Source organism: Apostichopus japonicus, chromosome 20 (genome assembly GCF_037975245.1).
Source record: "Apostichopus japonicus isolate 1M-3 chromosome 20, ASM3797524v1, whole genome shotgun sequence".
NCBI lineage: Eukaryota > Metazoa > Echinodermata > Holothuroidea > Aspidochirotida > Stichopodidae > Apostichopus > Apostichopus japonicus.
The window spans coordinates 18,368,937-18,385,596 of record NC_092580.1 but is presented as its reverse complement, the minus strand read 5'-3'; the positions used below and the strand labels follow the sequence as shown (position 1 = coordinate 18,385,596).

The following is a 16,660-nucleotide window of genomic DNA, read 5'->3' as shown; positions in this document are numbered from 1 at the left end:
AAACCTCACGGGTCTTCCTGGCTCGCGGGCGTATGTTTATACACAGATGCATTAGTCTATATACATAATATTCTCCCCCTTTTTTCTACTTTAATAAATAAACTATAAAAAAGTATATAATTTTTAATAAAACAAGATTTCAACGGTTGATATCACTCATCAGCTATTCGTTCATGCTTCGATTATGTCATATATATTGACAATGTTTCTTTTATTATCTTTCTGTCTGCACACGAGTGGAGAATATCTTCTTTTCCCCTTTTCTGTCTCTTGACATTAATGTTTCTACTGTTATTATTCTGTCAACACACGAATGGTGAGTTTGAGAATCGCAGTTTTACGCGATGAAGCGTACTGGCTTGATAAATAAACGGCAGTATCGCGTGAAACCGCACACGTATATGCTGGATTGGTTTATTGCGTTGATTTCCCTTCTATATCTAACATTATATTTACTAATACATGCGCATGTGTCGATATATTACGTGAAAGTGATGTGGATAAAATTAAATGGGGGTTTTCCAAATATAAACAAACGCTCTATTATACCTTATTTTTTTTTATTTCTATGAATAAGAGGTCTCCTAGTCTCCAAATCCTGCTAGCATAATAGGCCTACGTGAGGTTTTTGTAAGTTTATGTTTAGTTCAAGTTTTCCAATTTCGCAAGTTTGACGGTCAGACGTTTTAAATGTTTTTTTCTTCTTGTATAGATAACCCATTGAAACGAAGTGTATATAATTTAATATCTATCTTAATTAATTATATAGCGCATAGATTATGATTAACCTGAGCGTGGAGGGAAAAAATATTTCTTCTGTAAATCTCTCGTTTTGTTCTTTTCTTAATCAGTCGGGGTATGGTTGAATGTTTCACACACGTGAAGCTTAACAATTAAGCACAATGAAATTATCCCAATTGTTTTAACAGCTAATTAGCCCCCCCCCCCCACATTCCGTTCCAGAAAAGAAATGCATTTGATGGACAATCGTACCCCCATTCCTACACCACGTACACATGACATATGTTCAAATCACACCGGATTTCAAGGTATGCTGTATGGCCCCAAACATCTAGATATTCAAATATGGTCCCCTTTGGTCAAAATTCTTAAACTGTTTTTATTACACAACCTTCGAAGATATTTTCATCACTGGGACATTCAGTCATCTTGTGTGTTCCTAAAATTGTCTGAGAACAATTTGGAGAGTAAAGACCTCCAGGGAGGTACTTTTTGTAAAACTTCTAGCAATGACAGCGTGCAATAATTTGAGGCCTATACTGACTACCTTTAATGTGCCGTTCTTAGAACATACATTATAGACGCTCGTTAGTTACCCCCATCGAAACCAGGATACTACTTGTTTACCCAGTTAGGGGGTACATTACTTTATAATTTTGTTCTACACAGCTGAAATGAAGGCAGAGCCGAGTTGTGCTCAAGTTACCATTTTTCACCACTTTTCATGGGAACAACCTAATGGAAAATTTACTGTAGATATGAGTGTATGTGATGCAAAGGTAGAGAATTCTGATTAGCTTGTATGATACTCTACCACGGTAAAAAACAATCCTTTTTATTATCTCTTGTGATACGAACAATATGAAACTTGTAGGAAGTCAGTTGGTATTGTTTGCTACCGTTCACACACACTTCACTATAGTCGGTTTCACACATTTAGCTATCGAAGTATGCCCGAAAAATTACCTCTCGCCTCACTTCACCCGAGTGTGCTCAAGCGAACTCCACACAGTTCTGACAGACTGTTTATTTTTGCCGGGGCAAAATGTAATTAAAGAACACAGTGCACGGATTGGCAGGGCAGACGATCAAAGGAAAACACCGACGACTATTGCTCGTGGGGGGCATATGACGTTTCAGTAATGTAAGCCAATCGGTGATCACCGTTTGTGACTCTGGCGTGAAGGCAAATATTTGGTCATGAATATGCATTACTTCCAGTGGGAAGTTTTTTTTACCCGTAGAGTTTTATCAAGTGATTCACACAGCTGGTTTGTACGTGGAAGTTAGGAGAGTTGTTAACGAATATAGTAGGTGCTTTCCCAAAACGAGTTGGTTGGTATAGGGAAAGTCGTATAACTACTATAGGACTCTTGAAGGAGGGATAACATAATATGGGTTACGATATCGAACGTTTTATCAATCCGGTTGATGACGATTTTAAGTGTAGCATCTGTCTTGCTGTTTTGGAAAATCCTTTGGCCACCCCGTGTGGCCACGTTTTTTGTGCCAATTGTGTTCTACCGTGGGTCGTGGATCATAGTACATGTCCTCTCAAATGCGGAAAGTTTTCTGCCAAGGAACTGAATAACGTTTTGCCGTTACGTAACTTGATTCTTAAATTGGATATACGTTGTGATAATTTCCACCGTGGATGCTTGAAAGTCTGTAAAATCGCGATGTTAGATCAGCATTTGGAAGAGTGCGACCGTAGGCCGGTCAAATGTACCAATAAAGGGTGCCAAAAGGTCCTGGACACGAAGGACCAACTCACACACGAAACCATGGATTGCGAATTTCGTCCTGCTGGAGTTTGCGACAAGGGATGTGGACTGCCCGTGCCCGTGAAAGACGCGGAGGAGCATAGTTGCGTCAAGGCCCTTTTGGCTCATGTGGCGTCGATCCAGGTCAAATTATCCAGCCAAGAACGGAATCTGAAGAAGAATTCTGCCCGTCACAGTAAAAGGGAAAAATCACTCTTGGCGCAGATTGCTTGTTTTCAAAACGAAATCCAAATGCAAGCGCTTCGTTACCAGAAGAAAATGAATGAATGCCAAGCTGAAATTGAGTATCTATCGAGTCTGGCGACCCTGGAACGGAGAGTAAGTTTATTACACGGATCAGTTAATGGAATGCATCTTTAATAAACAGTACCCTCTCTGTTAGACATGCATGCGTTAACCTTCTGTGCGCTGTGTGGTCCATGTAACTTGTACACGCACAGTCAATGGGAGTCTTTCTATTCGGTTAAGTCCATGTAAATATAGCACAAGTCGTAATATAGAGCCCCAACTTCTAACATCGTGTTTTCATCATTCGTGTTACGTACGTTATGACGTAACACAATCAATCAATTTGTTTCTTTTCTTATTGATGATCCTCAAGATGTCGTTTTTGTCACCTTGGGTGTTGTCATTTTTCGGGAATAACCTTTCATTCTAACTTTATACTAATAACTGGGTGCTAAAACATATTACTTTTACGCTTTCCATAATAGCTGTCTCCACGAGGGACTGAATTTACATACTATTTAAACTTTCCCTGGAAAACCATGTATGTCAATACTCCCCCTCTCCCGATAAATCTTCTGAAATGATTTTGGTCCTCAAACATCCAGATAAATTTACGATAGCGTATAGACATGCTATTTTTCACAAATTCCATTTTGAACAGACAGATCGTCCTAATGTTTCAAATCCGTCATATTCTCAGTTTCATTCAGAGTGTGTGGTCCTACTGAAATAAAAATTATGAATTTACGTGATTCTTTTTGGTGGGGGGGGGGTCAAAATTGCTTGAAATTCCTATCTCTAAAAAATCTCTGTAAATCAACAGAACATGATAACATTGTTGGTGAAATCAAGCATATATAATGTTAAATTGTTCATAAAAAGTCATGTGAGACTTCAATTCGATTCTATAGTGTATTCCTGATTTCACATTGGCAATCTATCCATTGGAATTTCGCGGACTATCACAAATTAATTGTTTTCTTCTAACCATTTCGAATTCTTGCTAACCCTATTTATAAAGACGGGGACACGATGAAATTCGCGTTCAATTGATTCTATGCACGTATATAATAATGCATAAATTGGGTAATATTTTCAAGGCTTGTCAACGCCATAGCAACAATTGTCTAACACGTATTGTTATCAGCATCAACATACAAAAATCCTTGTAACATTTTTCTGCAAATTTGTATGAGTATTTTATTACTCTTCTACTCTGTAATCGATTTGATGGCAGTGAGACGTCGAATTGAGTCGATATTTTTGCATTCACGACATACATCAAATACGTTTGCACACAAAACCAAGGTGCGCAGATAGAGAGAGAGAGATATCTTGAGTATGTTGACTTTATATAACACTATAGGGTACTATTGAAATCTAGTGGTTCCAACTTCCAAGTCGTAAAAAATGCTAAAAATAGACAAACTAACTTCAGCTTCATGAACTTACACTGACATTGACCCCTTTTTTTTATCAAATGTTAAAATGAATTATTCGAAGTATTATTTTTTTGGGCAAAAGTTTGTTAAGTACAGCTTTCAGTCGTCTTAAATATCGGAATTTCTAATTTTATATTCGCTGTTATATAAAGGATTAGAAAACATTGCCGATTTGAAATAATGCTTTGCGTTGGTGTTGAATCGCGATGCTATTCCACTGTGTTAAACGCAATAACATGCTGTGCGTCTTCCTCTTCCCTGTCTCTTTACTCATAGGTAGTATGGCTTACAATATATCTCAGTAAATACCAGTCCCTTAAACAATAGTACCCCGGGCAACTGTTCCCCGGTCCTAAAAAAAAAAAAAAAAATGAAAAGAAGAAGAAAAAAGAAAAGAAAAGAAAAAAGGAAAGGCCGAAACAACTATTGCCAACCGCATTCTTGTTACATCATAATGTAGCTGGCTTCCCCCTCCCAAGGAGTGAACATGGCTACCTCTTGTACAGCTGGCTTCCCCCCTCCCAAGGAGCGAACATGACCACCTCTTGTACAGCTGGCTTCCCCCCTTCCAAGGAGCGAACATGCATGGATACCTGTACGCCTTGTACGGTATCGTATCTCATTAGCATATTCGGTCCACCTTTGGTTTGAAATAGCTAAAAATATATTGTAAGAAATACTCAGTTTGTTATTACAAATTATATATTCAAATAACCTGTTAGAGCAGAAATGAAATAATATTATTTGACACTGACCCATTTTCATACCATAATTGATAACACAGACGTGCTAACAGTTCTCAAATGTTTGTGATCTGTGGAATCGTTTGTACTAAGCCAAACTTTTTCTAAGGTCAATAATAAACATTACCTCGTGTGGTGGGCGATGCATTGAGTGTTATTGGCTGTAATATAAGGTACGTTTTGTGGTGTACTATAAATGGATCTTTCCTTTTTTAGCTATCTTCCTTAAAATCAGATTTACCCTTTGTCAAAAAACAATTCTGTGTTTGTTGTTTATATGTACTTTGTATATTATGTGGCCTACGCATAATCTGTATCTTATACTTACATCGTCGTGATTTAGTCAGTCACCCTGAAATGTTTACCAAGCTACTTATCACATCACTTAATACTTGTTTATGCTTTGGGAGGAGGGTCAACGTGATTTTTGTACACAATTAATTTAAACCTACTTATAGACCTTTCAATCCAAACAATAGCTAACACGTGTCCCAAACCATTTACGGAATTCATCTGGCTTTCAAATGTGTCTTTGTGATCTGGTTTAAAGTATGTTTCGTCCTTGTGAAGTAAATAAGTAGCTTACATACGAACTATTCAAACGCTAGACAGTTACCCAATGCATAGATCTTTTAAAATAAGGCACGATACACAATCCACAGACTGTATAATGGACGGGACAAATTGAATGCAAAGATGAGTCGTTGCAGCCCCATAGATAACGATTATTGGAAATGTCAGTAGTTGAGTAACAGTATTTAATAATTTTTGTAAACTCGAGTTTGGAGAGGGGGAAGAATATGTGTAAATCAGAGGTATCATATAAGTAAAAAATGTTTCCAACAATGTGCCGAAGGCGTCTTTGTGAGAGAGGAACGGGTGTGGAGATGGTAGACCACACATGAGCCATTAGTGCAGTCCGAATGACGATTTTTCATTGGTTATAAGTTTGTTGTTTCTTACTGTTTTATCTGCGACCATTATCCATGCGCAATGACCTACTTCCGCACAAGTTGCATAGCTTGGCAGCCGAAGCCTAGCTAGCTTATAACTTTCTCATGGAATTGTACTAGTAAAGAAGAGACACAAGCCACACAGAACAGCATGTCTAAATGCGGTGCAAGTTTTACACTTTGTATTCATGAAAACTTTTAAGTTTAAACTTATTTTCCACGAATGATAAACTGATAAATGTATCTGACAACCAAACAGCAACCACTCATTACTACTCCATATGTGTGAGGCAATGTTACTGAGGTAGAATACTGTACTGTACAATGAAGTAACATTAGGCTCGCTTACTAACATTCCTGTTAGTTTAGAACTAGCCTACGCCTAGCTGTTACTCCTTGTGTTATGCAATGCTTTAGCGTCCAAGGCCCAAGATACGCAATTATGTGAAGGCACCCATAGCCAAGGCTAAGTGAAATATTGTTATGAAATGTGAGTCCTAACAATTTACAGTAAAAGCCAAAATTCAACCAAGGCCCAAACTTCACTAATCATGTCCTACTGAGTACTGTACACTTAAGTAACTTTGCCTATACTAGGCCTAGTACTAGTGCTACTTAGTAGTACTGTTGGATGGTGGGTCCAAGTTCGCCAAATGACGTTGGCCGTTGACATTTGTATCTTGGCTACTGAAAAAAAGGAGATCAACTCATGATCAATGGCTACTGGTATAGACTTCATGGACAATGCATCTAGTCTACTATTTAATGCCATTAGTACACATATTATTACCTGTATATGCCATGTATAATCTTCGCATGGATTTTCCATGTGGTACAGTCTTGTAAATAGTTTGGAAACTTATGACAGATGAGTTGATTATTGCGGCCAATTATTCATCGATTTGGTAGAGTAGAGTTAGTACTACCAAAATAAATGTGTAGCATTATAAAAAAAGAATGGTGGTTTGATTGTTGCTATGGAAATTCATCAAGAAGGGAATAACAATTTTTATAATTCCATCCAAACAAACTGTCAAAATTCTCTTATTAAACTGTGTCAATATTTTCCTTGCAATAGGTTATCATTGACTTACAGTGTATATAGTACAGTATGCTTGTTGTGGTATAATCAGATCAAGGGGCTCAGGTATCTATGCTTTTTACTGTGGCACAACTGTGATACCCTGGCTGGGCTGGATAACAGGAATTTTAGTGTACTTTGTTTCCAATAAGAACTGATTACTACCCAAGGAGTAGTTTGTGGTTTGACCTTAGAACATCAGTTGGATGTCTCAGCATGTAGTCACAGGAATACAGTGAGATAACAGATGAGGTGATTTGGATGAATATAATAATAAGACACCCAAAACCCAGGGTGTGCTTTCACTCACAGCGTCAGATATGTATATGGAACCTGCATTCATATATAATACTACATACTACTACTATAGAAGGAGAAATTAGCTCCACCTGTAGTGATGTCAAGTAACCAAATCAATCTGTTAAAATAGCCAAATTTGTCCCTTTTTGTTCTGTGCATGTATACTGTATCAACTTAGGTTATGGGCCATATGCAAAATATGACAGGTTGAACTTGAAACATCATGCATCTATAGGGAATAACCAGTGGGGAATATATTATACAGGCTGCAATAAGAGCCTGACTTTAATTTAATATGTCTTGTTTGCTGAAGTTTGTGTAATAGCTGACTCTTGTGGCTCTGACATTTATATGATATTTTATACTTGCCAATCTCTTTAAATTCTATATTTGCTGCTTTATTAAAATTAAAGTTTAACTTGACAGTGGTACTGGGTATCTATTATTTCACTCAGATCATTTTGTAATATGTGGAGCAAATGGTCTAGATAGAATTGGTAAAAATATCCCTTAAAAATAAAACTTCAGTTATGTGACATGCCTTAGTTTATTCTGCAAAACTGTTTTGAGCCACTTTCCATATAGTTGAACACAGCAGAGCATGAAGCAAAAAGAATAGGCAAATTTGCATTAGTCATATTTGGCAATATGTCCCTTAGAATTTGTCAGTGGTATTCCAAAATATGCTACAAAGTTTATTGATCATTGTCAAATTCACTAAGCATTTTGCTGAGCACTATCCTTAACACATTTTTTGTGGTTGAGTCATTCCATTGTGTAATTTAACACTCTTAATTGTCTGTGATTCATTTGAAAATCCAGATCATCAGGAAAAAATTGCTTTTCATAAATGGTTGCATGTAGTGATTTTTTGCAAACTTGTGGCTAGTATTGATGTGCCATTTAAAGTGCTATCAGTAACTTCGTCGAGAACACATGTATACAGCGTATGTTTCACGTTGAGAGAGAAAACCATATGCAGCATTGGCAAGATACACACACAAATTGTTTAAGCCTGTAATGTTGTTGTTGACAGAGCTGTAAATACCAAAGACTTTATTTGCAAGTTTCAATTATTGTGTACCATGTCTCCACATAATCCACTTCCTCAGTACCCAAAAGGAAAGTCAAGAATTAAAAACTTATTTTCTGGAACTGACTGCCAACAAGTTCCATCAAAGATAAGACCAGATTAGAAGTTTCCTTTTCTCCCCCTCCCCTCCCACCCAGTTTTAATGTTAATTTGAGCTTTATAACTTTCATGGACTCAAACGGTCTAAGCCAGGCTGATTGTTGTACATAACTTCTCAACGGTTAAGAACCGGATAGGTTCATTGACATCCAAACCTTTCTGACAAATGCCTTCGAGGCCTGCTTTTCATTTCAGCCAAGACAGAGTGTGCAATGGCGATGGTGCTCTTCAGAGGATAAGGGAGGATGGCGCCAGGGTCTGTTGGCGATGTTGTTAACCTTCCCCTAGATTAGGTGACATCTAAGCTGTGTAGCTGCCACCTGCCCCTAGGCTGGCCCCCATTTTACCAACTAACTCCAGTTAATCTGTCACATGCCGAAACAGGAACACTCCATGTCATGTTTCTGCTATGGTCCATAGGAATCATAAAATCAATATTACTTCAGTAGGAAGAGATACTAAGTAAAAAAAAGAACAAATCCTCTAACCACAAATCAGTTTCTCTATTACAGCTTGCTTTTACATTTATATTTGAAAGGGTTTAAGTTATTATAGTTCCCACAAGGCCTTTGAAACTTTTGTCAATGTATATTGTTGACCTGCAGGCTGTCTGCCATTGAACCAAAGTCTGGTCAAAGTTGTCAGGAAGTTATTTCTAGTGCATCTCTTAAAACATATGCCAACTGTCATGTAAAAATCAACTGATCAGCTCAATTCCCTCTTGTAAGCTAGTAGCTGCTGGGAAAATATTGTCACATTTTTACTCAAAGCTCAAAAAACATCACTAAGGTATTTTGTCCACTCAAGAAAGTTGTTATTTTAAAAACCTTGGAAGGCAAATCTGATACTGTGTATCTTTTCTATTCCATAACTCTCTCTTGGCTGGTGAACCATTTAAAGTCTCTCTCTGTTAAGGATCAAGTTTTTCTTGTCTGATTTTCTGATAAATTCTTTTTGATTTTCAGCAACAGCCCTTGGAAGAGAAGGAGCTGACAGTTCAGCTTACTCGAAACACCAATGGATCTCTCGGATTCAATATCATTGGAGGAACAAAGGTAACTATGGTAACACACTGGTCATTAATGCCGCTAACTTTTACCGGTTTTTTTGCAGCACTTAGTAAATTTTCAAATGGATGCCATGCATCTGTTAAGGAAGTCTAGAGCATCATATACATTTAAGCATGTGATTATAAAATATGGGACTTTAAATTAAGCAAAAATTAATCTAGGAATTTTGAAGCGGGACTTATGCCTGGCTCTCGAAGCTGATGGAAAGCCCTGAATCCTGCTTTGAAGAATCTTTTGTGCCTTTTTGAGTTGATGTGGAGTTCTTATAAGTTGTTACTTGATAATAAAACCCCATATGTATAGTAACGTATTAATTAAGTAGTTTGACTAATCAAATAGGGAAGAATTTTGCATTAATAACCTGTGTGTAAAACATACAAAATTGTCCGGGTGACAAGACGTTGGAATGTCGAACATATCGATTCATATATCAAACTCTGCTCATGGTTGTTTTAGTTTTATCAATAATTGTGATCTTATGTTGGGTAATACTCAGTGTGTTTAATAATACAACCAGATGCATAAAGCCACATTAAAATTATGATTGAGAGAAATAGTATGATAGCAAACAGCCACATTAGCACATGCAGCATTATCATAGATATGATATTGCAGCAGCAACTAAATCAAACCCCCACCAATCCCCCACCCCCCCCCCCCCCCTCACTCCGTAAAGACAAAAATTGTAAAATATAAACTACCCGAAGTAGAGTGTCACATGTTTGCTGCTACCCAAACAAATTCATTATTCTCCTGTTGCTCATTACTATGTTCTTTATGGTTTAACAAACAACCAACTTACAAAAGGCCAAGCCATTTGAAGCAGAAGAAACTTTGCCATAATGGTGGTTTATCAGTGTCAACAGCTACCTCATTTCTTGGCTTCATAAGTATAAGTAATGAACTCATTTCCTGTACCCCTTAAGGATCAATGGTTGTTATCTACAAGCTGTAACAAATGAAAGGGGAGTCTTAGTGGATGGTAACTGTCTCCATATTAGGCTAGGTTACTTATCAGTGCAGTCAATGGTATAGTGTTGCCTTCCTTAATAATGGTAGGTTTGGGTCAAGTGGGGAGGGTAAGCCCTTGGTATTATCCTTGTGCATGGAGTGGGATCTAAGTAGGCTTAAGGGATACTTAGCATTCTATTTATTCTTATGAATCATATTTCTCTTTGTTGCTGATGATGATGATTAATGCCTGTGGTGTGTTTTGAAATTACAAAAACTACCAGACGATGAAATGACAGAATGTAAAACACAACAAGAAAATGAACAAGAAGAAAGTGGAGAAAACAAGAAAGAAAGGAAAAACAAAATATTGGTCCAGACAAAAGTCTCTGTATTGACGACTCCAGGCAAACCCTTTCCCTTTTACCATATGAGAAATTCTTTTCAGAGTGGTAAATTGGAGAAGTGTAGGAAGCCCGAGAACAGAACTGCAAATCTGAGAGAATAGAGGAATGTGCACTGGAGGGGCCAACATGAGATACAAATGAGCCAGATACTACACCAAATGAGGGGGGGGGTGGAAGGGGGAGGGCAGGAGGAACCTGGGAAATCTTAAGTGTTCAAACAGCTAAGTCAGATGCTTCAAATGTCAGAGATGTACTAAAATACCAAACTATGAAAATACCACATGAAGGTCAGAAATGCCGATGCATCATCTTGGGGTTAGGAGTTAGCTGCAGGGGTTACTAGATATAAGCAATATCAACCTTGCTTGGACTTGTTGAGACATACCTTTAATACAGGCTCGCATTACCCAGTTAATTGAAATTTCTTGAAATGTTTGCCTGGTTTGTTGTATTTTCTGACCACAGTCTTAGCCCCATTTAGATCCTTCTGGAGTTCACTCTTTAAACAACAGACACTAACCAACACATATTGCAAGCCGTGAGGATGGACAACACAAAGGTCTGTTCTAAGACACCAGTTGGAGTTAAATTAGCTCGCTAGAAGTTATGAAGTCGTTACAAACTTTGGTTCTGAATATTTTCTGAAATATAACTGGAATACGAAACAAATGTTACTCTCCAGGCTTTTCTATCGAATATAGCTCATTCTTTGGTAACTTTCTGATCTGTTTGGTTCTGATCAGTTGATTGCATAGTAATATATTGCTGAATACTAATTCTCAATACAAATTTGGGGGGGGGGGGGGGCGGGGGTGGACCAAGGTTAAAAGAAATACAAGAACCCAATATTCAAAAGAAATTTGAATCTTAAATTAATCTAATGAACTAATTCTGATAAGACTTATGACTCGACAAAAAGGTTCTTAAAATGCTGCAATTCGTGGTGTTGCTTTAAGGTAGCTCTTTTACTTAAGGGACTAAATAGATAACTGGTCTCTACTCAATGATTGCTAGGGCTATGTACTACAAATTACTTAGCAGGATTATAACTTTGGAATCAAGAGCTATATTTACATGTTATACCATTCCGGCTCCTTTAATCCCCTATGTTTGTGGTCTACTGTTAAAACCATGCATGAATGCTGGCTGATAGCAGTGTGTGTAGTTCAGTCAAAGATAAATGGCCTCGTAGTCGAATCTTCCATCAAATGGACTAGACTTAAAATCTGTTGCATTAAAAAGGACCCTCAAGGTTAGAAACATTCACAGCTTATTTTTTGGGGGGATTTAAGGTGATTATGAACACTAGTATACCAACTTTCATTGATCAAAATGTTGGAATGATAATCAGAAAGGCATGTTCATGTAGGGCTTGACATGATTTTTTCAAAAGGTGAGGGGGGGGGGAGTGGGAGGTGGGTGGAATCAATGGCACTCACGAGTAACATTAAAAGAACACAATATGGTGCAAATTTTATTTTTCAAAAGACACTGATGACCTGTTTAGTTTCTACAATAACACCAATGGACAATGAAGAAATACAAAAAGAATCTACTATTTTTACTTAAATAAACCTTGAGCATCAAAATCTTCTTTGCCCTATAGTAGTATTTTCTTATTTGAATAAATCCACTATTTGACACTTTGATGGAGTAGATAGCAAAGCCACCAATGACACACGCAAAATATATTTCTGGCGTTTAGGCAATCATTTGGGTAATTTTTGGAACCGTGGAGGACTGTTGTTTGTTTTTATTTAGCCCTGTACATGTTTGGTCCCATTCCAGGCTCTCTTGACTGCCTGTTATGGTTTTAAGGTATATTTTCTCATCAGTGTCACAATCCAGGTACCAAGAATTAAGCTGTCAGTACAGTACAAAGGGTATGCAAGTTATTCCATGCAATATTTCAGATTGTAATATCTTCTTTGAAAAAATTAATTATTTTGAAACAAATTAGGTATTTTATCATGGTATAATCATAACTTGATCCAAGCCTACCAGCATTGTTTGCCTTCAATAATGATGTCACTAATCACTGCCAATCAATCCAGATAGATAGATAGACATTCCACGCAATTTGATGTAACATCATGTGTAAACACAGAAGAGTTTGTGGAATGTTTGTCGAGATAATAACCTACACAAACAAAACCTAATGGCTACTCAAGTGTGCAAAGAAGAACGCATTTACCGCCAGGAATAATGGGTAGAGAATCCGGGTATGAATGGTTGGAACTGCCATTTGGCTAAAAGATGATTGTTCAGTGCTAGTTGTGAATTGACTATCGACTCACGTGGAACATCACGGAATCATGGAATCATAATACCTCCATGGAAGTATGTAGCAAAATAGCCAAACATAGAAACATTGAGAAAATTATAGGATAACCACCAAATTTTGGTTGTTGTTGCTATTTCAAGCTGTTGTGAAAAATGATCATGTTCTAGACCATTACTTCAGATCTGCTTGGTTGTCAATTTTATTTACAAAAAGCAAAGAAAATTTCTTGTTCTTTCAAAATTTGTTTAAATACATTCTCAGTCAGTTTTGCCATTGTACAATTGTTGCAATCATGATCCAGTTTGGGAGATCTTGCAAGCATTTCAGATGGCAAGTAGTTCTCATCACAGGGCTGTGAGTACTTCTCCCTCAGATATGATCACCTGAACTCAGTTTGGCTATCACAGCAAATTGTGCCTCGGCTCGGATCTAAAGTTTTCTGAAGAAAAGTCCGCACATGTATGAAATATTAGAAGAGATAACGCCAACAGGGTTTATGCACTGCTCAAATTTCCAGCGTGGAGGTTGTCATAATACTGTCATGACACCTTCAAAAACCCGCCCGATTTGATTCGATCAATACCTATTTAGGGCAGGTAAATTCACTTTTTTTGCTCTTCTAGAATAGCCCCGCAGCAGAATTTGTTTAAGACCTAACGCTAACATGCCATTTTTGACCTTGATGTTTTGATTGGTGATTTTTAATTGTATTGATGGTGGGAAGATCGAAGTGAGAGGTGGGATGATGCTTATCCCCTTGAAATAAATTTCTCAACATTCTTCCCTCATCCAGTATTAAAATTCAGAAATGGAAAAAAAAAAAGAAGAAAAACATAACATATTTAAAGAAGTATTTTTACAGTTCTAGGAACCTTCCCACAATCTTGTTTGGGAGATGAGAAGTTAAGAAGTATACTTAACTTAAGTGCCGGCAGGTTTATCATCGATATCCAAGACTTGTCAAAGGAAGGAGAAGGCCTACCTACTCTTGAAATTTAAACCTCATTGAAGCTGAAAAAGAAAAAGAAAGAAAGATGGAGTTTCACAGTTACTAGCAGTTTGGGTGTAGTGGGAAAATTGTACTTGAAAATTAAGTGAAAATGGGTACTATTAACTGGTGCTAACAGTTGTAATAGTGTTCTCTCTACTCCTTTCAGAAAATACAACCTTGGATAGACAAGTGAAATGTAACTTAATGGACGGGGTGAGGGGAGAGAGTGGTCCATGTCGGGAGAGAGTTGTTGGTATGGGGAGAGAGTGGTTGGTAATGCGGGGGGGGGGAGAGCGGTTGGAATCGAGAGAGGGTGGTTGGTATGGGACCATCTACTAGTTCAGTGAATGTCTTAATCACTGTGGAAGATTTATCCAAACCAGGCACCTGATTTTATGCTATGAAACCCTAAAATTTTAACTATTTGAATTTCAGATCGAGACTGGTCTCTCTGATGGTATCATCATATCAAAGATTGTTGAAGACAGTCCAGCTAATCGGTCGCTGCTGAGAGTTCACGACAGGGTCATGTCGGTAAGTTTGCAATCAACATGTCACATAGTAGTCCTTCTTGTCCAACATTTTTCACCCGTCCTAGCTCTCTTTTGGTTCTGCAGATTAATATTGAAAGTTTGCAGTTTTGGAAAGGTACCTTTAGAGATTTGTATTTTGTTAGAGGCCATTTTGGGTGGATTGAATGAAAGGATAATACAGCCTACACTTCAAGATCAGTCAGTGCTTTGACATGATAATGAAAGTTTACGGTACAGAGCGGTGAGTCATCTGTAACACAGCTGTGTTCCCGCCAAGACATGCCGTTCCCCCCATTAGCACTCACGTCAAATCGCAAGTCACCCAAACGTACCATTTGTTTATAGAGGTCCCCTCCATCTAAGGTTTAACTAAGTATGAATGCCCTTTGCAGATATTGCTAACCAACCGCCACAGCCATGTTTGACGAGCGCCGAGTCTGGTCACGAAACGTGACAGGCACAGACAGCTGTACCGGAATCCGAGGAACCTCTCGGCGGCGTTATTATCCTCCACCCGTTTATGTGCACCATCCATCCCTTCAGTCTCCTGATAAGAGATTTATCTTGTTGCATTCCCCTTGTCTCAAATGGAATGCCATCAGCAATTAAAGCATTGTGATGATGTTGTATATATTTACCTACACGGGTTGCGTTGCTTCTTCATGGCTTCTGACATTGTCAATGGCCAGGACGTGTCTTATTGGTTTCTGGTTTGACGGGAATGGTCCGTCACATGCCAACTCTTTTGAGTCTTGTCTTAAAAGTGACACACTTTATTTTCTTCAAATGGTCAGTTTGCCACATAACAGCCTTTCGTGACTTGTCAGTGTCCCCCAACTAAATTTCTACGTCAGATGAATCTGTAAAGACTGTATTAAAGTAATCACTCTCAAGATGAGAAATTTTTTCAGTTCTGTGAAGTTATCATAATTAAATGTCTGAATGGAAATTGAGCAGTCCTGTGAATTACATAGCCATGAGAATTTATTAATGAATCGTATCAAACTCTATTTTAACAAAACTGCTATAAAATAGGGATAGAAACTAAATTTACCTTTACGTGGGCTAAGTGCTGAGACCAGACTACAATGTGGAATATCTGCCAAATGTTTCGGATGACCTGAGGTAATCTCAAAGTGCAGTTTGTGTTATTTGTACAGGATGCCACAATTTGCCCAGTTCAAAGGGACGATGACCACATTTCGAGTTAATTATGGACCTGTCTGTGTTACTTCTTCAGGGTAAAAATAGAGAGGGCGAGAGAAAGACAAGTCCTGGGGTTTTACCGAAATGGATAAAAGTGTCCAATAAAAGACATTCCTTGTTACTTTATCAATGAATTTGAGTGTTTATATGTACACTTGTTTTTGCAATGCCCAGGCCTTCTTCAATGGTATTAAATGTCACACACATAGCTATGTATCCCAGTTGCTATTTTCATGGTGCAGATATGAAAGTCTGGAATGCATATTGTGGTGAAGACAAGGTTAACCAACCTTAAAGGCATATATGTGTGACCCACATATGTTATACACTGGTATATAGCCTGTGGCTAACATCATGGGACTGATGGTGATACTGCCAAGCCGGGAGATGTAAATCTTCCAACATTTCCCTCATATTAACATGAGGGAAATATGACAGGCGGTGAAACTGTTTACAACTGGCGATATTAAGACTTTGGTAACCGTTGTTTGCCCAGAGAGACTCTAGCTGAAGAAGCATGACTTTGATGACTTTTCCTTAAACTTTTAAGCCAGTAGCAACACTGCCATAAAAAGACAGTTCAAATACTAATGTAAGCAAAGAGAATAACTGATATTTTGGTTCATTCATGGAGGTGAATGAAGAAAGTATTCTTGAAAAATTATGAGTTATGGACTGAACAGCCATACCTGAATCACTGTTTATTTAGTTTCCAGGAATTGAAAGTTTGAGAGAATTGCCAGAAACTGCAAGG

The 16,660-nt window shown here is 37.8% G+C and overlaps 1 protein-coding gene across 4 annotated transcripts in view; it reads left to right on the top strand.

Moving 5' to 3' along the window:
• Window positions 1–2,001: 2,001 nt before the first annotated feature.
• Window positions 2,002–16,660, top strand: part of LOC139961695 (E3 ubiquitin-protein ligase PDZRN3-like) — a 139,594-nt gene continuing 124,935 nt past the window's right edge. Inside the window, exons 1-3 of one of the 4 annotated variants that reach the window (XM_071961098.1) lie at window positions 2,002–2,843; window positions 9,430–9,519; window positions 14,603–14,701. In XM_071961098.1, coding sequence (XP_071817199.1) covers window positions 2,136–2,843; window positions 9,430–9,519; window positions 14,603–14,701 — 897 coding nt within the window. In that variant the 5' untranslated portion in view covers window positions 2,002–2,135. Of the gene's footprint in view, window positions 2,844–5,629; window positions 5,675–5,852; window positions 6,196–9,429; window positions 9,520–14,602; window positions 14,702–16,660 lie in introns of those variants that run through there. The other 3 variants (XM_071961103.1, XM_071961099.1, XM_071961102.1) reach the window with 3 other exon arrangements.